Source organism: Dermacentor silvarum, chromosome 10 (assembly GCF_013339745.2).
Source record: "Dermacentor silvarum isolate Dsil-2018 chromosome 10, BIME_Dsil_1.4, whole genome shotgun sequence".
NCBI classification, from domain to species: Eukaryota; Metazoa; Arthropoda; class Arachnida; order Ixodida; family Ixodidae; genus Dermacentor; species Dermacentor silvarum.
Genome location: NC_051163.1, coordinates 88,366,640 through 88,392,402, shown reverse-complemented (window position 1 = coordinate 88,392,402; position 25,763 = coordinate 88,366,640). Strand labels below are relative to the sequence as shown.

The 25,763-nt window shown below is 43.6% G+C and overlaps 1 protein-coding gene across 6 annotated transcripts in view; it reads left to right on the top strand.

The window, feature by feature from the left end:
• The window catches only part of LOC119431349 (uncharacterized), a 52,039-nt gene extending 32,451 nt beyond the window's left edge, over positions 1–19,588 (top strand). For 2 of the 6 annotated variants that reach the window (XM_049657566.1, XM_049657565.1), the window contains exon 5: positions 19,342–19,588. In XM_049657566.1, the coding sequence (XP_049513523.1) occupies positions 19,342–19,573 (232 nt within the window). In that variant the 3' untranslated portion in view covers positions 19,574–19,588. Of the gene's footprint in view, positions 1–34; positions 346–8,006; positions 8,146–14,215; positions 14,359–17,123; positions 17,233–19,341 lie in introns of those variants that run through there. The other 4 variants (XM_049657567.1, XM_049657568.1, XM_049657569.1 and 1 more) reach the window with 4 other exon arrangements.
• Positions 19,589–25,763: the final 6,175 nt, after the last annotated feature.

Here is a 25,763-nt window from a genome sequence, read left to right as displayed (position 1 = left end):
TACTGACATATGGAATATATGTCGGGAACTGCAGGGCGGCGCTAAACGTGAAGGCCTGCCTCGAAGAGGCGGTGAAGTCCTGCGATGCCAAGGAAAACGCCGTCGCAATCGCACACCTGCAGAAGATTGCTGACGCCATTGTGGACCTCAGCTTGTTGTCCGATGAGCGGAATGCCGCTCACACAACGAAGGCTGCTGCAGCAGTCGTTGTAGTATCCCTGCTGAGTTTGGTAGTTCGCAACTTCTATTAGCACCTCTCGTGAGTAACGTCATCACAGTCATCAATCGGAATGTCCATGTTCATCGTATCAGTCAATAAACAGTTACATGAAAAACGTATTCGCACGTACTTTCTCTTGCACCCAACCACCCGAACGCTGGTTCTGGTGGCAACCCCTTGCAAAAGTTATGGATGACATTTTGTTGCATTTCACATAAAAGTGTACTGAGCGCAACCAAACATCAATAGTAACGCAACAGTGTCTATCTGTCTGTCTGTCTGTCTGTCTGTCTGTCTGTCTGTCTGTCTGTCTGTCTGTCTGTCTGTCTGTCTGTCTGTCTGTCTGTCTGTCTGTCTGTCTGTCTGTTCCTGTCTGTCTGTCTGTCTGTCTGTCTATCTATCTATGTATCTATCTATCGATCTATCTATCTATCTATCTATTTATCGATAAATATATATGTACAATTTGTAGAAGCGACTGCTTTAGCATCCTAACAAAGGCACTGATGAATCTCCAATTGCTTGCGCATATGATTGGCCGCTTCTGCACCAATGTCAGTGCATTCGCAAGGCAATGTAGTCAGCTTAAATTGCTTCATAGCTGGGTTAGTCCGCTCATGTTTGCAAAATGGTGATTAGTGCAGACAACACAGTCACCTAAAGCTATGAGAGACGGGACAGTTTCCATGACTTTGTCTTGCTTTAATTGTGGTTGGATCTTGCGAAGGTGACGCAGGCGTTGAAGTTATGCACGATAGGCCTGCACGTGTGAACACATGCTACAACTATGAGGATTCGCGAAGCGTGTGTATGAAACACGGCGATAAATGTTGGCCAAGGAATGAGCTCTGCGCACCGCTGTCGAGGCGGATGATGGATGACCTAGATAAATAGAGGCCAGCGGCGCTGCGGAAGACGTCACCGGCACAGCTGGCGTGGTAATTCCAACTGGCACAGGTATAGACGGCGCGGAGCGGGTGGCTTCAGCGCCGACATAACTGGGCGCTCTGAGAAGCACGTAATCAGTTTTACGTACGTAATTGTTCTGTCTTGAAGTAGGATAAAAAATAAGAGAAATAATTATACAAGCAATAAAATAACAAATTAGATAAACAATGATGGCAGAAATGAGAGAAGGTACGCTCACACGAAGTAAGGGTTCATTTCGCGGAACAATGGTTGATTTTTTTACCATATCTGCACCATTTTAAAGATAATTTTTAATAAACGGATGTGCGGCAAATGTAGGGGGGTTGCTCCAAGTTTTATGTTTATAGAATTTCTTGAAGAGCACGCATTCCTGGTGCCCGATCATGATGGTGATGATGTTTATTGGCATGCCCATTAAACAGGGCGGGGACAAATAGACCCCTAGCTTGCGTGATTTAATTAGCTTTTTATACATAATGAATCACTATCTAGCCATTTGCCCTTCTCATCTCGATCCTTACTTTCGTATTTAAAAGCTTTACCGCGTCGGCTATCAGAAAGTGCCACTAGACGGCTGCTTTGGCTTTTTGTTGCGGCACTGCCTCCAAGATTGGGTGGCGCATGATCTCGGAGGCCATGTCTGGGAGGGGAGAGGGTGGCCACGCTGGAAATGCGAAAGTTGCTGTGCGAGGCCGGCGCGGTGTTCGTTATGGCAACAAACAGCGTGCCCGTGATAATAATGACAAGATTGCTTGAACTGCGAGGCGTTCTTTCGCGGCACTGTTCCGAAACATTATTGTTCCAAAAGCAACACCAACGGCGATGCGAAAGTTATCGTCCACAGCGAAGCAGTTTATGTGGCTGGGTTGATTTTCTGTGGGAGATTACGTTTCGGAAACCGTCGTTGGCTGGAACTCTAGGTGCCAAGTTTGTCTTAGTCCAACCAATATGCTTCATCTTATCACACGTTGGTATTCAGATGAAGCATACTAAAGCTCATCAGTCATTTTGGAAGGCGGCGCCTCAGCGGTCCCAAAATATCGGCTGCTGCATTGCAAAGCACGCAGCTCGTCATGTGTGTAAGTAAACACCTGGCAGAATGGTGAGGGGTGCATATTTTGGAATGTGAACGCTGCTTTAAGCGTAAATAATTTTTCAAAAGCAATGTGTACAACGAGGTGGCAGCCTGCACGATGTCGCCACAACATTGTGAACGCAACGCTGCATGCGTGTGTCTACTTGTTCTAAAATGTTGTAAAACAAATAAGGCTTGTTAGAGGCAGTTCTGGAAATGTAGAGGAATTATACTTGTTGGCATAAATTGCTCTTTTAGCATCCGAATGCCTCTCAGCAACTGTTAGCATTTGAATTTTCTCGCGTCAACAGCATGCACATTCCGCTCGGTCTTCTAAACGTAACAAGTTCAAAAGAGGGGAAACGAAGCGTACTGCAGGTAACCCCACGATGCGCCCGTTTGAAATCAGAACAAGTTCAGCGGAAATAACGAGTATGTAGCAAACTTTCTTCTACGACCCAGATGGGTGCAGACTTCGTGTCGTTGCTTTTTCGAAAACCATGCTCTGCAAATAGCTTCGGCCATGAAGCATTGCTACGAACACTGTTGCACTACATAGGGCCGAAGGTTTTTCAGTTTCGACGGAGACTCATTGCAGTCAATGTGCGGGACCTCGGTTCTCATTTCAAATGTAAATGACACAGAAGGAAAACCGAAGGGTGTGCGGACTTTGTATAATGACGCTACTACTACTGCTCCCGCTGCGGCCCTCAAAATATGCTCCTGGCGCCGTTCGAAATGACCTCGTCAGGGCGGTATAGTTCTATATGCAGGTTGCCTGTACCGCGTTTTGAAGTCCGGGTGGTGAAACGTAATCCGGAGTTCTCCACTCCGGTGTGCCTCATAACCCACTGTGCGGTTTCGGAGCTATAAGCCCCTCAATATTGAATAATTGTTAAAATTTGAGTTGCAAGATAGCTCCTTGACTTTTTCACTTCCCGCCGTCCATGACGGCGCGAATTTTAAGTATGAATCGCGACCAACTTGCCAATCGTTTTTTTTTTTTTTACAAAATTCAAACACCAGCAGGCAGAGGAGCTGAAAAATTAGAAACCAATTACCTTGCCTTCTGTCAAGTACACAATAATAAATATGTAATTTTAAATAGCTTCTGACCAACAATAATTAAAAACCAAAGAATCAGGCTTGCTCTAAAAATGTTATTAATTAATGCTTACCGTTTATGCAATAAAATAGGTTTAGAAAATGTGTGCGGACCGTACCCACGCTTCTCCATTCTCTTTGTTCCTAACGACGGGAGTTTAAGAATTGCGCAGTGCACGCACAAAAGAGACATACAAAAATCTATTGGAAATGCCGGGTACCCAACCGGGGTCAGCCCTGATTTCCCTCCCTGTCTTTCATTTATCCTGCGATTTCTCTCACGACTGACACAGCGGAGGCACGGGTCTCTTGACTCTCGTCCACAGAGGCCACGTTACGACTGGTAAATATGTAAAGTTCAACGTAGCACTGATTCAACTCGACAATAATGGCTTTATTGCGCCCTACAGTAGACTTCAAGCTGCTTAGAGTAATTACGAGGATGCCGGTACTTCTCATGGGAATAGATGAGCTGCCTTCGATAAGGTTAGGCAGAAGATATTACTACAGAATTTTTTATTTCTTGGCCTGCCCGCTGTAGTGCTTGAATTGATCGGTCTTATCTTCGTTACCGGAGGCAAGCGGTGGTTATACACGGCTACCAGTTCAAGCTCATTTCCGCATTTGCAGCTGTTCCCTAAGGCTATGTTTGTGTGCCTTTGGCTTTCTTGGTATTCATAAACTACATTACCCACGAAATAGTGAGTCAAATTGCACTTTATGCTGACGGTTGTCTAATATAGCGCCGCATAAACAATCTTGCTGATACGGCCTGCCTATAGTCGACATCAGACAAATTTTTCTGTGGCGTTAAAAGCGCATCATCTATTTAAATGCCTCCAAATGCCAGTATGTATCACCTACGCGCAAGCGTTCTTCAGTTATAGCTAGGTAAAATGGCACAATTTAGATAAAATATCACTGTTTCAATATGTCGGTTTATGAAAATTTTGGAGGGTATTTGTTTTCTTACTTTACCTGGAATAAGTCAATATTTACGTACCTATGAAGGGTAGTATCATGCTGAACTTCTTTTAACGCATCTTTCGCAAATCACAACTTGATGTCAAAGATGCTTCAATATACTAACGTCAGGCCTATACGGGCGCACGCTTGAGTTGTATGGGACGCTCAATCTGAAATCTTATGCGCTATGCTTGAAAGTGTTTGAAATAGAGTGGCCAAGTTTGTTTCAAGTGATCATTTTTCTCGCAATCTTCCATGGATAAAGATTACAACAGTATGGACCTCCTCGAGCGCACGCTGACTCAGTGAAATATTGCTCGTTTTGTGCAAAATGAGCTTTCAAAAGAACGGGGTGAAGAATGAACTCTACCTTCAGAGTCCACATTCTGTGCCTTGTTTTCTGACCATGCCTCAAAGGTCCCTGACATGAAATTCCGCAGCTATGTGTGTAAATACTCGTTTTCTCCCATTTTATTATTCAACGAACATTTCTGTCGATGGATCGGTCTCAGCCGCAAGTTCCACAGTTGTTGTTGTCATCCAACCTTATAAGTCACTATCAAGTTCAAAGTATCCTATATAAATACCTTCACAGCAACAGAACTCGCCACCCTGCGTGCGGCTCTCAAATATATTTGGAAGCACAACCTCAAAAGCAGGTAATTTGGGGGGATTTCAAGGCAGCCCTTTGCCGTCTACCGTCAGCCTTACGACACAAGGCCCATGAACAAATGGTGTTTGAGACAAGAGAAGTTCTCCATCAAGCCCTCACGAAGGAGCATGACGTCATGTTCCATTAGCTCTAAGGACACTGCGGCGCCATCGGTAACAACCTTGATCATGATGTCACCTGGTCAGCCCATAAATTACCGCGACAGTTCCCATACTTGCCATGTAAACAGAGTGAGAAAGCCAGTTCCCTGAAAGTTGTTGTAAATACTGTTTGGATCTTTTTGCGTGGAGTCATTTGTGTTGGTGTGCAATGTCGCGCTCTTCTCATCGTAATCTTCAGTATCTCGGTAAGCCCTGTTTATGGACCTTTCAAAATTGTTTACGGCCCCAGACGTTCCGTGAAATAGCGAGTAGTTTTCTTGTACGTTACTTTCTAAAAAGAATGCCGGGCCATGCTACTCATTCAAGAGATTTAGAATTATGAGACCCGAATCTAAGGGAGACCTTTAGGTCCGCGCAAGAAATAATGCAAATACTACGAAAGAACGCCAGCACAGTTCGGCCTCTGCAGATGAACAGAGCTGCTGTCGCAGACACAGTCGTCTTTTTTTTTCACAGTGTGAACCTCAAGCCATATCCTCGCATTCATCTACATCCATGTATCGGGTAAAAAAAACTGATGCGGAATCTATCTCACGATGAATGTCTACGTCAATACGATTAGCATTGAATAAATGTAGGGGCACATCTTATTGACAAATTCTTCACTTCTGTATAATGCACTTCAATTATTTGTTACCGGCATCTTCGCTTTGCGATAGCTCCTGACCTAGTGCAACGCTCTGGTCCCCATCATGTTTACTTCTCTACCTTCTGCACATTCGGCCGACTGCCCTCGAATGCAACATTTTCATTTTGTAGCTGAATTCGTTAATTTTCTACTGCCGACATTACTTCTTGACTCTTTTTCTGCTTAAGTCTCCTGCCACCTAACCAGTGGCACATACCCATTCTGAAATATTGGACAAGAATAGCCATACCTAGTGTTCATTGCCCGATTACACACACCCAACGGCAGAACTTCTCTATCCGGGCATATAAAGAACACAACAAAACTAACAAACGAACAAAAACTTCACCAAACGCGGCTGTGGCATCAGTCCAGCTTGAAGGGGCCATGAACCACTTTTTATGGAAGTTGAAAAGTGTATTTGAAGCTAACTTAGTCTATTTCAGAAATACATTGCCGCAGAAAATTTTTCAATGCATTCAGCAGAAGCGGAGCTATTGGTCATCAAACACACCGTTTCAATGATTCAGCGCCTTCAATGATTCGTACTTCCAAGGCTACGGCGGAGCGGGGTGTGCCCGCAACGCTCCGCCTACTGAACGTCACCATGGCGAGCTGTTGAAATTTGATTTTAAATGTTCACGTAGACACCAATATTTCCGATTTCGGCACCTACGATGGAAAAACGCGGTTGTCCTCAGCGAACCGCAGTGCGTTCCGTCAGTGGACCCGCCGCGGCATCCTGCGGCGGGCGCGGTATCTACGCTATTTAGCAGACCGCACCTACATGCCACTGCAGCATTTACTTACGTGCACGACAGGGTTAGAGTGATCACTCGCGCTCGCACGCTCCTGCCTGAATGTACTACGTGGTACAAACCGGCTTTGTCCTACACCAGCTTGACCGACGGATAGTAGCCACATCCAACTTCGCCATATTCGAAGCAAAGTCTGCCAAGGCATCTACCCAGTAGTGGCCAGGAACGAGAGCTTGCTGGCAAGCGTGCATTTGGTCTTATGTTAGGTTTTGCATGCTTCGAGGTTAGTTAAATGTCAAAACAAGCCGAAATTAGCGAAACCCGATGACTACGACACCGATAACCGGGGTTGCCATAGTTTAGTTCCTACGCGAGCGGCCGCAGCCAAGCGTGAGCGGACGATAGAAGGCATCTTCGATAGGTTGTTTATGAAATGCTGTTTATAATACGTGAACAACGTACATATCGATGGTGGGATATGCAAAGCATATTCTGTGGCCAAGTGTCTGTGGCCAAGTGTCTGTGGCCAAGTGTCTGACGACATCACAATTCCTTAAAGTGCACCTATTGAGACATGTAGAGTTGAGAAATATTATGTTATATACTCAGTACTCAATACATCCCCTACCCTATAACCCTATTCCACTAGATCCCCACGCACTAGCTTTGGCTTAATTCGACGCCAGAGAACCAACCATAGGTGGCGCCGCAGCGCTATCGCGACTTTAAATTTACACACGCCTTTACGGGGCATTCGCATGTTGCTATATTGAAAGTCAAGCGGCTTATTTTTAAACGTTGTGAGCGGTACTTGTGTTTACTCAAAGCATATATCTTCCGACTCATGTGCAGAGTTAGCAATAGGCCCCACGTCATTTATCACAGTTTGTGTCATAATGGCTTAGTCGCATTAATCTATTGATGGCAGTGTGATGCGGTGCAAGACTGTTTGCACGTGTTCTTACAGGCCTTAGACTTGGAGGAATTGGCTGCATTAAGGAATTGTTGTCTGTGTTGCGTGAGATTATAACAAAATTTCTGCAGTTTTACTTCTCATTGAGCTTTGGATATGCATGTTGGCGTAGCAGTTGTGGCTTGCACGTCAAGGGCAGAAACACTAATCCTGACTTTGACAAGTAACGCGACCAAGGCTACTCGATGACGAAGATGTATTGTCAGTGAGAATGTGGTGTAATGAAGCATCGACTGACCTCCCTCAAGAATTTTTGCTTCCTTCAAACGTACTTGCATGTTAGAACTCAGAGCTTTCAAATAAGATTGTTTTCACAAAAAAATTTGACGCCACCTGTTCTGATGAGCGTCGATGTCTAACAAAGCTTGTGACACTGGAGAACCGCGTGGTTGCCCATATGAAGTGCTACTGACATTTTAACAATATCTGTCGCTACCTATTGTTGTTCTTCAGCGTTGCCGTGTTATATACAAATTTTTATTCGAAATGCTTTTTCCGCCCATGTGCTTTCTTTCAAGATGGTGATGGGAAGTCCCATTGCGACACGCAGAGCATCACTGCGTGCTATTGGTCCGTTGCCGACCAGCACGGAACGTTTCCACTCGCACAAGAAGTTGTTCACAGCAGCGAAAACTATCTAGGAGACCTTTGCAAAAGGTACGTGCGCACAGTACTCCTTCGGGATGGCACAACTGTCGCAAATGATGTAACACCATGATAGCAATACTTACTTGTATTGTGCACACCTAAAGAACATGAGGAAATTTCATGGCTTGGGCAAACTGTAAGTTTCTGCAGAATTTATTTACTTGCAAAGACTAATTAGCAACGTTTTCATACTTCTTTCATGCAAGTTGTTGCGGCTTCGTGAATCTGTTTAGCACCAGTTTAAATAGACATGCTTGTAAAGGTTTCGCGAAATGAATAAGTTTTTGTTAAATAATATAACGTTACAAACACTACACTGAATATTTAGCAAACGCGGTCCCGAAGTCGGAACTGGCAGAAGCATTTGCTGTAACACTACAATACAATATTAGTAACAGAAATATTTAGGACTGGTTCATCCTAAAGCAAATAAGTAACAACGCTTGCAGACATCTTGAATCATTTCAGATATAAATACATTTCCTTACTTGATCGTACATCTATAGCATTTATAACTGTGAAATAATTTCTCGGGATGCATTTTATTGTTACCGCAGGTATAGACACCAAACTGGGTATGCTTCTCCTGTCGGTCTGTCCTCTTCGTGACGCCTTCTTTGTCAAGTTGTTATCGTGCCGTCACCGTGAGGCCACGTCGTTAGAATTTCCTATGCCATACGGCGAATAAAAAAAAGCCGGCAGATCCCACGCCCTGTGGGAATGAATGTTATTCGAAGCAGTGTGCGTGAAGCCTACCAAGTTAACGAAACGACCATGAGAGCACCAAGACGTAGGCGGCTCTTTCATGACCTTCATGACACGCGTGTCATGGCATTCCTGTCATCAGTCCTCAGGAGTCCCTTTAGGTACATCTGAGAGAGCTTAAGGCGAAAGCCTTAGTCATGCTCATTACTGTGACTTGGACCATGAACCTTCAGCTTTTCCCTTCACTTAGTACCACATCCGAACCCATTCCATTGGTTTTTGAGTGTTAATCTTTTTCGCTGAGTCATTCTCATTTTTGTTCAGTTATGGTAATGACTATGACTTCTACAATCAATCTTTACTGTTTCCTTCACTTAATACCCACGTCCAAACCCATATCAGTGGTTTTGAGGGTTAATCGTTATCGCCGAGTCATTGACGTATTTGCTGAGCCATGCTCATGACAACGACTTCTACCACCATTCTTTAGTGTATCCTTCACTTCGTACCCACGCCCGAACCCATTTCAATGGTTTTTGAGTTTTAAAATTTTTTCGCTGAGTCATTGTCATTCTTGCTCAGTCATGGTCATGACTATGACTTCTATCATCATCCTTTAGTGTTTTCTTCACTTAGTACCCACGTCCGAACCCATTCAGCGGTTTTTGAGTGTCAATTTTAGTCACTAGGTCATTGTCATGACCTACATGAAACCCATGTCATGATATTTATGTCATGACCTTTCACTTATGTTTGTCATACACTCCTGTCATACTATACCAATTTTAGTACCAACCAAGCTAACGAAACGACCACAAGAGCACTAAGATTTAGACGGCTGTTTCATGACCTACATGACACGCATGTCATGACATTCATGTCACGACATATTATTTATGTTCGTCATACACTCGCGTCATAGTAAGCCAATATTGGTACATACCAAGTTAACGAAACGACCATGAGAGCACAAAGACGTATAGGCGGCTAGATAGATACATACATAGAAAGACACTGTCAAAGTAGCAAATGTTCGCATAGAAATGCTTCGCATTTAAAAATATGAGGGCACATAAGCACCTCTAATGATTTGTGAATCATTATCATCAGCCTATTTTTATGTCCACTGCAGGACGAAGGCCTCATCCTGTGATATCCAATAACCCCTGTGTTGCGCTAGCTGATTCCAAATGGCGCCTGACATTTCCTAACTTCATCACCCCACCTTGTTTTTTGCCATCCTCGACTGCGCTTCCCTTCTCTTGGTATCCATTCTATAACTCCAATGGTCCACCGGTTATCCATCCTACGCATTACATGGCCTGCCCAGCTCCATTTTTTCCCATTTTATCTCAACTAGAATATCGGTTATCCCGTTTGTTCTCTGATCCAGACCACTCTCTTCCTGTCTCTTAACTGTTAGGCCTAACATTTTTGTTCCATCGCTCGTTGTGCTGTCCTTAACTTGTTCTCGAGCTTCATTGTTAACCTCCAAGTTTCTGCCCCATACAAAGTGTATGAAATACAAAGCGTACAATCATTGCATTCTACCGGTACTAACGGTAGAATGCAATGATTGTACACTTTGTATTTCAATGCCAGTGGAAAGCTCCCAGTCAGGATTTGGCAATGCCGGCCGTATGCATTGCAACCTAATTTTTTTCTTCTTTGAATTTCTCTCTCATCATCAGAGTCCCCTGTGAATAAACGACCTATATAAACATACTCCTTTACAAACTCTAGAGGCTGACTGGCGAAAGTGTTAATGTCTATTTAAACGCCTCCGCAGTCCTTCGAATTTTGCGCTGAGTAATCTACCATAGCAGTGGGTGCTGCCCAAGCCAGCAAGCAGTAGCAAGCTGCGGCGCCAACGCCGCCTTCCACCGACGTTCTGCGAGACGAGAGACTGAGGTAGCGCATCGCTTCGCCGTATCTTCTACATTGGGGCATGTTGGTGACGTGGCGTTAAGGCGATGTCCTATCCCCTGATGCAACAACTAGCGCGCTACCGTAGATCAGGTGTTCCGATTCGCCCGCTCTGTTCCGTCGAGGCTCGCTCCTGACATGGCGTCGCAGCCAATGGTAATTTAGTCTGTTTCGAAGAGTCTGTTTAGGTGCCATTCCTCTACTGCAGACGTCGCCAGCTTCTTCGCTCTATGGGTCATTTGATGCCTTCCCATCAAAAAAGTTCCAGTTTTTCCCGAAAGGTCAAGCATCGAGTGCGACAGCGAATTATTAGACAGTTATACGAAGCAAGGATAGTAGTTCTAAAGGTCGTGTAAACGCGTGAACCACAACCAACCATTCAACTGGAAACTGAACCTGGCAACGTTCAACACTTGCACCCTATCGACTGAGGCTAGTTTAGCAGGGCTATTTGAAGAATTATCAGGTATTGCCTGGGATATTATTGACCTTAGTGAGGTTAGAAGAACTGGTGAGGCTTATACATTACTGACTAACGACCACGTCATCTGTTACAGAGGTCTTCCAAATAAGAGAAAATTCGTGGTAGGATTTCTAGTCCATATGGACATAGCAGGCAACATTGATGAATTATACAACATTAATCAGAGGGTAGCAGTCGTCGTTATAAAGCTCAATAGGAGGCATAGAATGAAGGTAGTACTAGCCTGCACCCCAACCTCGAGTCACGATGATGAAGAAATAGAACAGTTTTATGAAGATGTTGAATTAGCAATGAGGAAGGTGCAAACTCAGTATACTGTAGTAATGGTGACTTCTATGCAAAAGTGGGCTGGTGAGCAAGCAAGTGGCAACTACTGCATCGATTCTAGGAAAACTAGAGGAGAGATGTTGGTAGAATTCACGGAAAGAAATGGGCTCCGAATAATGAATATCTTCAGGAAGCGCAGCAACAAGAAATGGAACTGGAAAAGCCCAAACGGAGAGACAAGGAATGAAAAAGATTTCATACTCTCTGGCGATCCCAGCATAGTGCAGGATGTAGAAGTGTTAGTTAGGATAAAGTGCAGTGACCATAGGTTAGTGATGCCTAGGATTTCTCTCAATTTGAAGACAGAAAGAATAAAATTAGTCAAGAAGAAACAGGCCAACCTAGACTAAGTAAGGGTAAAAGCAGACCCATTTATGAAGGTGCTCACAAACAAATATGCAGCTTTATATCAGGAAGACGAAGACAACATAGAGGTAATGAATGAAACCGTAACTTGGCTGATCTCAAAGCAGCAATTGAAGTGGCAGATAAGGCACCAAGGCACCAAAGCTCTCCCAAGTAACAAAGGACCTATTAAAGAAACGGAAAAATATGAAAGTGTCAAACTCGAGAGATCAGATAGAATTTGCTGAGCTGCGGAAACTGATCAACAAGTAGAAAGTAAGGGAAATTCGAAATTATCACGTGGAAAAAGATTGATGAAGCAGTAAAATATGGACGCAGCATGAAATCAGTGAGAACTTGGCATACAGTAAGGCAAAATGTATGCACTGAAAGATAAGCAGGGTAACATCAGCAATTTCGATGACATAGTAAAAGCCGCGGAAGAATTCTATACTGACCTGTAGAGCGCCCAGGGTAGCCAAGCTACTTTCATTCGAAGTAGTGATGAACAGGATACAGAGGCTCCTTCTATAACTAGCGATGAAGTTAGAAGGGCCTCGAAAACCATGAACACGGGAAAACTACCGGAGAAGATGCAATACCCGTTGATTTATTCAAAGATCGAGGAGATATCATGCTTTAAAAGCTTGCGGCCCTTTATACGCAATGCCTCAAGACTTCAAGTGTATCAGAAAGCTGGACTGACGCCAACATTATACTCATCCATAATAAAGGAGACGTTAAAGAATTCAATCATTATAGGCACATTAGCTTGCTTTCAGTATTGTGTAAATATTCACCAAGATAATTTAGAATTATATCAGCGCAACAATTGACTTCAGTCAACCAAGAGAACAAGCTTGCTTCAGGAAGGGATATTCTACGATGGATCAGATTCATGTCATCAATCAGGTAATAGGGAAATCTGCAGAGTACAATCAACCTCTCTATATGACTTTCATACACTATGGACAAGCATTTGATTCAGTGGAGATACCAGCAGTCATAGAGTCACTACAAAATCAAGGAGCACAGGTGGCATACGTGAATAGCTTGGCAAATATCTACAAGGATTGCACAACGCACTTGGTTCTCCAAAAGAAAAGTAGAAATATTTCTATCAAGAATGATGTCAGGCAAGGAGACACAATCTCTCCAATGCTATTCATTGCATGCTTAGAAGTATTCAAGATCTTAGACTGAGAAGGCTTAGTAGTGAGGATCAACGGTGAACATCTCAACAACCTTCTGTTTGCAAATGACATTGTCCTATTCAGCAACAATGGGGATAAATTACAGCTAATGATTGAGGACCTTAACCGAGACAGTGTACGAGTGGGGTTGAAGGTTAACATGCACAAGAGAAAGATAATGTTAAATAGCCTGGGAAGAGAACAAGAATTGACGATCGCCAGTCAGCCTCTAGAGTCTGTAAAGGAGTACATTTATCTAGGTCAATTACTCGCAGGTGACCCTGATCATGAGAAAAGAATTTACAGAAGAATAAAATTAGGTTTGAGTGCATACGGCAGGCATTGCCAAATCCTGACTGGGAGCTTACCACTGTCGTTTAAAAGAAAAGTGTACTATTATTGTATTATACCGGTACTAACATATGGGGCAGAAACTTGGTGGTTAACAAAGAAGCACGAGAACAAATTAAGGACCGCACAAAGAGCGATGGAACGAAAAATGTTAGGCCTAATGTTAAAAATGTTAACCTGTTAAGAGACAGGAAAAGAGCGGTGTGGATCATAGAACAAACGGGTATAACCGATATTCTAGTTGACATTAAACGGAAAAAAATCGAGCTGGGCAGGTCATGTATTGCGTAGCATGGATGGATATCAAGAGAAGGGAAGGGCGGTCGAGGATGGCAGAAAACCAGGCGGGCTTATGACGTTAGGAAATTTGCAGGCACAAGCTGGAATCAGCTAGCGCAAGACAGGGGTAATTGGAGATCTCAGGGAGAGGCCTTCGTCCTGCAGTGGATATAAATATAGGATGACGATGATGATGATTATGAAACATGTAAACATTGGCTTACTAACGAAATTGACAAGCATGGTGTCAGGCGCCCAAAAGCAACATGAGCACATCTCATTCGATGAACGCAGAAAGTCGCTGTCAGAAACGCTGGCGTGAGGAAGCGCGGCCGCAGCAGCGAGCGAATTGACCTTCATGATGCATCTCACTTCAACCCGAACAAAGCGGCGAGAACACACCACGGTATAGAAACTGGAGAATTTCAAATCCTCACCCCAAATGTATCGTTTGTCTTCCTACGAACAGCTATCCAGACGGCTTCCCTGCGGATAACCATTGCAAGAAACAAAGTAACAGCAGCTGCACTGACGCCGAGAAAAAGAAATTTACGCGGATGGAACGAGGCTACGCTGTGCTTCGCGAAGAAATTACGTCTGCAAACTGCCAGTGTAAGTGTTCACCCACACTTACTTCTCTTCACAGAGGTAGCGGTAAAATGCTAATCTTTCGAAGAAATTCACCCGCCAGGAATGAATTATCATATAGTCCGTTGAACCTACTGATTAGGTAGAATGTACATCGAAGTTGAAAGCATTATGGAAGAACAGTAACAATGATCTGCACTGTGCGCCGTATCAAGAGAGTTAAACACATAACGAAACACATTTTCTCATAATTTTCTGTTAACGATCCACTCCATATATTATTCTGACACCTAGGCACCACGATACAGAACAATGTATCTCTGCAGATCAAACACAGGAGATGTGAAATTGAACAAAATACTCCGCTTGAAGCGACTTCATACGACATATAGCTATTTGAGAAGACCATGCAATTTTGCATATCACAACGTTCCCAAAAACGAGACACAATCATGCCTTATTTCACCTTTTATTAGCCCAAAAGTGGGCATGTGCCAGTGGCACCTGTCAATAATATGAAGAACATGGCACATGCCAATAATATATAATAAATACATGCTCTTAATATGAAGAGGGAACGCAATTTTTGCATATGAAATCCATTTAAAGAAATCTCGCAACACTGTTCACCGAGTAAGTGCACGAATTTGTCTCAGCTCTTTACTTTTTCCAATCGGCGTCTTCACTCACTATTCTAGTTACACCTGAGGCTTGGCTTGAGTTGCCTATTTCCCCCAGTTTGTGAATGCTAGCGGCTGTCGTCAGCAGTGATGAGCCGGTTACCGAGATAGTGGAAACGGGTGTCAGGAATGATTTAAACCCAACCGTCTTGTGGCAGCAGGTTTTGTATACGTAAGCACTGACACGGCTTTGCGGAGCAACGCATTGGCGTTCGTTCCAGTTACTTTTGTGCTTCAATGCATAAAACGACGTTATGTTTAAAAAATAACTGGAACGCCAATGCATTTTCCCGCAAAGTTCGGGAATTAATCTCCCGAGACTTGTGTCACCCTGGGAAATCGTTACAAGTGGATCCGTTTTGCGAACTCCGCGGATAGAATTCGTAAATTGCAATAAGGTAATTAGTTAAAAACTTAATTACTGAATTTTTGTTAATAATTCGATCATGCATTTCAATTTCTTGGGTGAGTAATGTCTGCCTCTTCGAGTAGAGCAGCTCATGAACTAGAATTGTGCTCCCTGCCACAGGCAACCCTTCAATATATTTGAAAGTTTTCGCTGAAACACCTGGTGGTATAGGTGCAAAATTGTCGCTATACAAAAGCGGCGCGTTTCTCAGAAGCCTCGCAAAGCTTCGAATAAACCGCTTCCTGCAGCGCGAGTGATCCGCATAACAGATTTTCAGTTTGTCCACAATCTTAGCGTTTGTGGATCAGCGGGTGACCGGAGGTTTAAACGTGAGCGGCAGGGTTGGTGGTGCCTCCTGGTGGTGCACAGCTCAAGCAGCCAAACAAAGACCTATTATTGCAAATACAATGTATTCTACTTCGCTGCTGGTGCACCTTTCGATAGCGGCGCAATCGTCGACACGTTGCCTTTTTGAACCTTTTACAAAACATGTCTATAAGGCATTCTGTTTAGACGAAGTGTCACAACACACCACTATACCAGCGCTGTAGCTTCCTGTACTTCTGCGATAACGCGGTACGCCGGGTAAGTTGAGTGCGCACATGCTAAAGCTCTTTTTTTTCTACAGAAAATTTGATGTACTTGAGCAGGTTTTAGGTATGAACGTGTTGAGTTAAATTTGATTAGCTATAAAGGTATGTACCACGCTGTTAAACAAACTGGCACAGAATGACCTAGGTAGTACACACATTATTTAAATCCTACGCACATATTGGAATCTATATGAAGCGAAGCTTTCGTGAAGCGGTTGATTAAATGCTGAACAACTGTTCATCCTCATCACCGGTTTTTCACAGAGTTGCGATTGCGTGCCTGCTCGGCAAGAATGCAATACGTGGTGACGCTTCCACGCGACCCATACGAGAGCGGATTACTCCGTCTGGGATTGTGCCTCAAGTTAGCTCTGTGACAGGAACTTAAAGAGACGAGGCAATAAATTGCGTGATACGATCATTATCTAATGCCACGTTTAGAGTATACCTATTGCTTCACTTTTGGCAACTCATCAACCATTTTATCATGCCTACTCCATCGCCATCCCATTTTCTCGCAATCACATTAGCGTGTTAGTCGGTGTATATGCAGGGTGTCCGAAGTGTCCTGCACCACGATTTAGAAAAATGGGAATGCCACGTAGCTTGACAGAACCAAGGTAATGTTGTTCGTCGTCGCTTAGAGATACTCATATATTTTTGCATTCAGCCTAATTACATAATTAGTCCAAATTAAATATTCAACAATTACTCATTCAATTGCCATGCGACTGGCCGCTCGAGGCACTTGCCGGGCTTTTTCATGCAAAAAAAGCACTCTTATGTAGCCCGTATTGAGCAACAAAAAGTTGTATCGGGAGTTTTTCATGTTGCCCTACAATTTTCCCATTGACACTTTTCACATAATTATCATATTTTAGAAGGTAATAATTATTTAAGACTAATTCTGTAATTAGGTGGAATGCAAAAATAATCTGTGTATCTCCAAGCGATGGCAAGGAACATTACCTTGGTTATTTCCAGTTATGTGGCATTTTCATATGTTTAAATCTTGGTTAATGACAGTTGGGACACCTTATATAATCAACCAGCAGGGCTTCTTTGGAATCACACATCAAGGCTTGTTCTTCCGTTTTTATCGCACAGCCGTGGCGCAACTTCGTGGGTGCATCGACCTCGGAACCGTGCGCAACTGTGATGCCAAACCGTACATTGAAAACAAAACTTTCGAGGCCCAGTTGGAAACGCAGAAAAGGTGAGCCTAACTTGCAAAATATTTGTAAGAAGTGAATCGCATGAAGACAACAACTGATTTTTAAGCCGTCGTAAGCTTCAAGCCCTTCAATGTATACAGATAGGTACACTTAGACTTCTGTTCACGTTGAAAAATACCAAGGGGTCAAAATAATCCTTTGTCCACCCTATGTGACTTGCCTCATTATAAGATAGTGGTATTGGAGCGTAAAACTACAGCATTTCATAAATATTTAAATATGCAGGGAGCCGCAAATAGTCCCACAACATTACTTCTATAACCTACTTTTTACCAAAAGGTATTTTTGAGAGGCAGCCTATGCAGTGTCATCAGAAAGTCAAAACGTTTTCATGGCCGGCCGATCTTTCATTTCACTAAGATTCTATACGGGTACCTGGGTGATTTTGAGTCGCATGACACGTCATCTGCACATACAACTGGTCAACTCTACGTCACAAGTGTCATATTCTCTCCTGTGTCGCGGGTGCTCAGTGTGGTATTCTGCTCCTGAGCACAAGGTCACAGGTTCGATTCCCCATCAATGGAGCCCATCACATAGTGCGAACGAAGCAATACGGGGGTATAGACTTCCACTAAACGGTAAACAACATAAGGTTTTCAAAGTGTTTTTTTTTATTCGTGCACAAATAGCTGTGGCAGAGCGCCGCTTGAAGGTACCTCTAATAGCGGTTGTTTTGTTTGGCATGTTCAAATTCATGAGACGATCTTATGCTTTTCTTGGAAAATATACGGAAGCTTCAGAATTACAAGAATCTCTGGCACGGGAAGACATCAATAAAAAATCTGGGTTGAATGTCCCAATGCTGCATCGCAAGTGAAACGTTGATATTTTCAATGTTTTTTTGCCTAACTGGAAGGAAGGATTTTGTGTATGATGGCCAGTGTTTGTTCGACAGTTCCACACGCCTTATGACAGTCCTCGTTCAAAAAGTCTATCATTTCATTTCTTGTAGGTAGCAATTTTCCTCTCTTACATATAGCTACAGTGGCCGTAGCATATCACACACTATAAAAATATAATAGGAATGCTAAAATAGATATGGAAAGTGTGACCCAGGTAATAGCCATAAAAATAAAAATAAAAAATTCACTTTCAGCGTTATATAAAGAATGGTAAAAGTACAAAGGAATGTGATAAGCCCATACCAAAGCATATACACAGTGTTTCATCGAAATGTATAATTTTTTTTTATTTGCCTGTGGCAAATAGCACAAATCTGGTCCATAATCTGGTCTACTTGTGCAGAAGGACAAAACTTGCAGACACCATTGAAATACATATTCCACTAACAAAATTTCACTGATGAAGTGTTTAAGCAATGATCTTATAGCACACATTGCAATTTACAAATTCTAGTGGGGAGTTCGCGAAGCGGATCCACTTGGAATGAATTCTCAGGATGACACCAGTTTCGAGATATTAGTTCCAGAACTTTGCGGAGAAATGCATTGTCATTGCAGTTACTTTTGTGCTCGACTGCATTAAAGAACGTTTTGGTAAGAAAATAAGTGGAACAGTGCATTTTAACGCAAGTTCGACTACGCGTATCTCGTAATTTGTGTGATCGACACAATTCTTTTCAAGTGGATATGCCTTGCAGTCTCAACCGCTCGAATTTGTCAGTTGCAATATGTGCTATACGGCAATTATTTACAACATATTCAGAAAATTTTTGCAATTAGTCGATTACGCATTTCAACTTTTTGTGCAAACAATGTCCGCCTCTTCGAGTAGACGAGCTCATGTACTAGATTAGTGACACCTGCCACATGCAGTTAAACAAATTTAAGCGTTCGCTGAAACATCCGGTACTTTAAAGTACATTTGCAAACAACACTCCAAGAAACGTGACTTTTGTCGTGCCGATTATCTCAGCTTTTTACGTATTACGCTATCATAAAGCGTTCCTTCGCACTGTGGGTAGTAATAACGTAGCAAGTGACAGCTTCTCTGCCCGATCTTGAATGGGACGTATATACACTGTCACCCTGTTGTCCCGTGATTGCTGCTAGAGAGATATTGTCGGCGTACTAGCCCTCTTCATATCCATAATACTGACGTATGGAATATTATGTCGGGAACTGCAGGGCGGCGCTAAACGTGAAGGCCTGCCTCGAAGAGGCGGTGAAGTCCTGCGATGCCAAGGAAAACGCCGTCGCAATTGCACACCTGCAGAAGATTGCTGACGCCATTTTGGACCTCAGCTTGTTGTCCGATGAGCGGAACGCCGCTCACACAACGAAGGCTGCTGCAGCAGTCGTTGTAGTATCCCTGCTGAGCTGGGTACTCGCAACTTCTATTAGCACCTCTCCTGAGTAAAGTCATCACAGTCATCAATCGGAATTTCCATGTTCATCGTATCAGTCATTAAACAGTTACATGAAAAACGTATTCGCACGTTCTTTCTCTTGCACCCAACCACCCGAACGCTGGTTCTGGTGGCAACCCCTTGCAAAAGTTATGGATGACATTTTGTTGAATTTCACATAAAAGTGTACTGAACGCAACCAAACATCAATAGTAACGCAACAGTGTCTATCTATCTATCTATCTATCGATAAATATATATGTACAATTTGTAGAAGCGACTGCTTTAGCATCCTGACAAAGGCACTGATGAATCTCCAATTGCTTGCGCATATGTTTGGCCGCTTCTTCTGCACCAATGTCAGTGCATTCGCAAGGCAATGTAGTTAGCCTAAATTGATTCATAGCTGGGCTAGTCCGCTCATGTTTGCAAAAAGTTGATTAGTGCAGACAACACATTCACCTAAAGGTATGAGAGACGGGACAGTTGCCATGACTTTGTCTTGCTTTAATTGTGGTTGGATCTTGCGAAAGTGACGCAGGCGTTGAAGATATGCACGATATGCCTGCATCAACCACACCTTTTACGCGTGAACACATGCTACAACTATGAGGATTCGCGAAGCGTGTGTATGAAACACGGCGATAAATGTTGGCCCAGGAATGAGCTCTGCGCACCGCTGTCGAGGCGGATGATGGATGACCTAGATAAATATAGGCCAGCGGCGCTGTGGAAGACGTCACCGGCACAGCTGGCGTGGTTCCAACTGGCACAGGTATAGACGGCGCCGACGGGTGGCTTCAGCGCCGACATAACTGGGCGCTCTGAGAAGCACGTAATCAGTTTTATGTACGTAATTGTTCTGTCTTGAAGTAGGATAAAAATAAGAGAAAAAATTGTACAAGCAGTAAAATAAGAAATTAGATAAACAATGATGGCAGAAATGAGAGAAGGTACGCTCACACGAAGTAAGGGTTTAGTTCGCGGAACAATGGTTGATTTTTTTACCTTATCTGCACCATTTTAAAGATAATTTTTAATAAACGGATGAGCGGCAAATGTAGGGGGGTTGCTACAAGTTTTATGTTAATAGCATTTCTTGAAGAGCACGCATGCCTGGTGCCCGATCATGATGCTGATAATGTTTATTAGCATGCCCATTAAACGAGGCGGGGACAAATAGACCGCTAGCTTGCGTGATTTAATTAGCTTTTTCGACATAATGAATCACTATTTAGCCATTTTCCCTTCTCATCTCGATCCTTACTTTCGTATTTAAAAGCTTTATCGCGTCAGCTATCAGAAAGTGCCACCAGACGGCTGGTTTGGCGTTTGTTGCAGCACTGCCTCCAAGATTGGGTGGCGCACGATCTCGGAGGCCATGGCTGGGAGGGGAGAGGGTGGCCACGCCGGAAATGCGAAAGTTGCTGTGCGAGGCCGGCGCGGTGTTCGTTATGGCAACAAACAGCGTGCCCGTGATAATAATGACAAGATTGCTTGAACTGTGAGGCATTCTTTCGCGGCACTGTTCCGAAACACTTGTTGTTCCAAAAGCAACGCCAACGGCGATGCGAAAGTTATCGTCGACAGAGAAGCAGTTTATATGGCTGGGTTGATTTTCTGTGGGAGATTACGTTTCGGAAACCATCGTTGGGTGGAACTCTAAGTGCCAAGTTTGTCTTTGTCCAACCAATATGCTTCATCTTATCACACGTTGGTATTCAGATGAAGCATACAAAAGCACATCAGTCATTTTGGAAGGCGGCGCCTCAGCGGTCCCAAAACAGCGGCTGCTGCATTGCAAAGCACGTAGCTCGTCATGTGCGTAAGTAAACACCTGGCAGAATGATGAGGGGTGCATATTTTGGAATGTGAACGCTGCTTTAAGCGTAAATAATTTTTCAAAAGCAATGTGTACAACGAGGTGGCAGCCTGCACGACGTCGCCACAACATTGTCGACACAACGCTGCATGCGTGTGTCTACTTGTTCTAAAATGTTGTAAAACAAATAAGGCTTGTTAGTGGCAGTTCTGGAAATGTAGAGGAATTATACTTGTTGGCATAAATGGCTCTTTTAGCATCCGAATGCCTCTCAGCAACTGTTAGCATTTGAATTTTCTCGCGTCAACGGCATGCACATTCCGCCCGGTCTTCTAAACGTAACAAGTTCAAAAGTGGGGAAACGAAGCGTACTGCAGGTAACCCCACGATGCGCCCGTTTGAAATCAGAACAAGTTCAGCGGAAATAACGAGTATGTAGCAAACTTTCTTCTACGACCCAGATGGGTGCAGACTTCGTGTCGTTGCTTTTTCGATAACCATGCTCTCCAAATAGCTTCGTCCATGAAGCATTGCTACGAACACTGTTGCACTACCTAGGGCAGAAGGTTTTTTCGGTTTCGACGGAGACTCATTGCAGTCAATGTGCAGGACCTCGGTTCTCATTTCAAATGTAAATGACACAGAAGGAAAACCGAAGGGTGTGCGGACTTTGTATAATGACGCTACTACTACTGCTCCCGCTGCGGCCCTCAAAATATGCTCCTGGCGCCGTTCGAAGTGACCTCGTCGGGGCGGTATAGTTCTATATGCAGGTTGCCTGTACCGCGTTTTGAAGTCCGGGTGGTGAAACGTAATCCGGAGTTCTCCACTCTGGTGTGCCTCATAACCCACTGTGCGGTTTCGGAGCTATAAGCCCCTCAATATTCAATAATTGTTAAAATTTGAGTTGCAAGATAGCTCCTTGACTTTTTCACTTCCCGTCCATGACAGCGCGAAATTTAAGTATGAATCCCGACCAACTTGCCAATAGTTATTTTTTTACAAAATTCAAATACCCGCAGGCAGAGCAGCTGAAAAATTAGAAACCCATTACCTAGCCTTCTGTGAAGTACACAATAATAAATATGTAATTTTAAATAGCTTCAGACCAGCAATATTTAAAAACCCAAGAATCAGGCTTGCTCTAAAATTTTTATTCATTAATGCTTACCGTTTATGCAATAAAATAGGTTACGAAAATCTGTGCGGACCGTACCCACGCTTCTCCATTGTCTTTGTTCCTAACGACGGGATTTTAAGAATTGCGCAGTGCACGCACAAAAGAGACATACAAAAATCTATTGGAAATGCCGGGTACCCAACCGGGGTCAGCCCTGATTTCCCTCCCTGTCTTTCATTTATCCTGCGATTTCTCTCACGACTGACACAGCGGAGGCACGGGTCTTTTGACACTCGTCCACAGAGGCCACGTTACGACTGGTAAATATGTAAAGTTCAACGTAGCACTGATTCAACTCGACAATAATGGCTTTATTGCGCCCTACAGTAGACTTCAAGCTGCTTAGAGTAATTACGAGGATGCCGGTACTTCTCATGGGCATAGATGAGCTGCCTTCGATAAGGTTAGGCAGGAGATATTACTACAAAATTTTTTATTTCTTGGCCTGCCCGCTGTAGTGCTTGACTTGATCGGTCTTATCTTCGTTACCGGAGGCAAGCGGGGGTTATACACGGCTACCAGTTCAAGCTCATTTCCGAATTTCCAGCTGCTCCCTAAGGCTATGTTTGTGTGCCTTTGGCTTTCTTGGTATTCATAAACTACATTACCCACGAAATAGTAAGTCAAATTGCACTTTATGCTGACGGTTGTCTAATATAGAGCCGAATAAACAAACTTGCTGATACGGCCTGTCTATAGTCGACATCAGACACATTTTTCTGTGGCGTTAAAAGTGCATCATCTATTTAAATGCTTCCAAACGCCAATATGCATCACCTACGCGCAAGCGTTCTTCAGTTATAGCTAGGTAAAATGGCACAATTTAGATAAAATATCACTGTTTCAATATATCGGTTTATAAAAATTTTGGAGTGTATTTTTCTTCTTACTTTACCTGGAATAAGCCAATATTTACGTACCTATGAAGGCAAGTACCATGCGGAACTTCTTTAAACGCATCTTTCGTAAAGCACAACTTGGTGTCAAAGATGCTTCAATATACTAACGTCAGGCCTATACTGGCGCACGCTTGAGTTGTCTGGGACACTGAATCTGAAATCTTATGCGCTATGCTTGAAAGTGTTTGAAATAGAGTGGCCAAGTTTGTTTCAAGTGATCATTTTTCTCGCAATCTTCCATGGATAAAGCTTACAACAGTATGGACCTCCTCGAGCGCACGCTGACTCAGTGAAATATTGCTCGTTTTGTGCAAAATGAGCTTTCAAACGAACGGGGTGAAGAATGACCTCTACCTTCAGAGTCGACATTCTGTGTCTTGTTTTCTGACCATGCCTGAAAGGTCCCTGACACAAAATTCCGCAGCTATGTGTGTAAATACTCGTTTTCTCCCATTTTATTATTCAACGAACATTTATGTCGATGGATCGGTCTCAGCCGCAAGTTCTAGAGTTGTTGTTGTCATCCAACCTTAGAAGTCACTATCAAGTTCAAAGTATCCTGTATAAATACCTTTACAGCAACAGAACTCGCCACCCTGCGTGCGGCTGGTAAATATTATTGGAAACACAACCTCAAAAGTAGGTAATTTTGGGGATTTCAAGGCAGCCCTTTGCCGTCTACCGTCAGCCTTACGACACAAGGCCCATGAACAAATGGTAATTGAGACAAGAGAAATTCTCCATCAAGCCCTCACGAAGGAACATGACGTCATGTTCCATTAGCAGTAAGGGCACTGCGGCGCCATCGGTAACAACCTTGCTCATGATGTCACCCGGTCAGCCCATACTTGCCATGTAAACAGAGCGAGAAATCCAGTTCCCTGAAAGTTGTAAGCACTGTTTGGTTCTTTTCGCGTGGAGTCATTTGTGTTGGTGTGCAATGTCGCGCTCTACTCATCGGATTCTTCAGTATCTCTGTAAGCCCTGTTTATGGACCTTTCAAAATTGTTTATGGCCCCAGACGTTCCATGAAATAGCGAGTAGTTTTCTTGTACGTTACATTCTAAAAAGAACGCCGGGTCATACTACTCATTCCAGAAATTTAGAATTATGAGACCCGAATGTAAGTGAGACTTTTAGGTCCGCGTAAGAAATAACGCAAATACTACGAAAAAAACGCCAGCACAGTTCGGCCTCTGCACATGAACAGAGCTGCTGTCGTAGACACAGTCGTCTTTTTTTACAGTGTGAACCCCAAGCCATATCCTCGCATTCATCTACATCCATGTATCGGGTAAAAAAATTGATGCGGAATCTATCTCACGATGAATGTCTACGTCAATACGATTAGCATTGAATAAATGTAGGGGCACATCTTATTGACAAATTCTTCACTTCTGTAAAACGCACTTCAATTATTTGTTACCGGCATTTTCGCTTTGCCATAGCTCCTTACTTAGTGCAACGCTCTGGTCCCCATCATGTTTACTTCTCTTCCTTCTGCACATTCGGCCGACTGCCCTCGAACGCAACATTTTCATTTTGTAGCTGAATTCGTTAATTTTCTACTGCCGACATTACTTCTTGACTCTTTTCTGCTTAAGTCTCCTGCCACCTAACCAGTGGCACATACCCATTCTGAAATATTGGCCAAGAATAGCCATACCTAGTGTTTATTGCCCAATTACACACACCCAATGGCTGAACTTCTCTATCCGGGCATATAAAAAACACAACAAAACTAACAAACGAACAAAATACTTCACCAAACGCGGCTGTGGCATCAGTCCAGCTTGAAGGGGCCATGAACCACTTTTTATGGCAGATGAAAAGTGTATTTGAAGCTAACTTAGTCTATTTCAGAAATACATTGCCGCAGAAAATGTTTCCATGCATTCAGCAGAAGCGGAGCTATTGGTCATCGAACACACCGTTCGCGGTCCTTCAGGGCCTTCAATGATTCGTATTGCCAAGGCTACGGGGGAGCGGGGTGTGCCCGCAACGCTCCGCCTACTGAACGTCACCATGACGAGCTGTTCAAATTTGATTTGAAGTGTTCACGTATAGACACCACTATTTCCGATTTCGGCACTACGATGGTAAAACGCAGTTGTCCTCAGCGAACCGCAGTGCGTTCAGTCAGTGGAACCGCCGCGGCTCCCTGCGGCGGGCGCGGTATCTACGCTATTTAGCAGACCGCACCTACATGCCACTACAGCATTTGCTGCCGTGCACGACAGGGTTAGAGTGCTCACTCGCGCTCGCACGCTCCTGCCTGAATGTACTACGTGGTACAAACC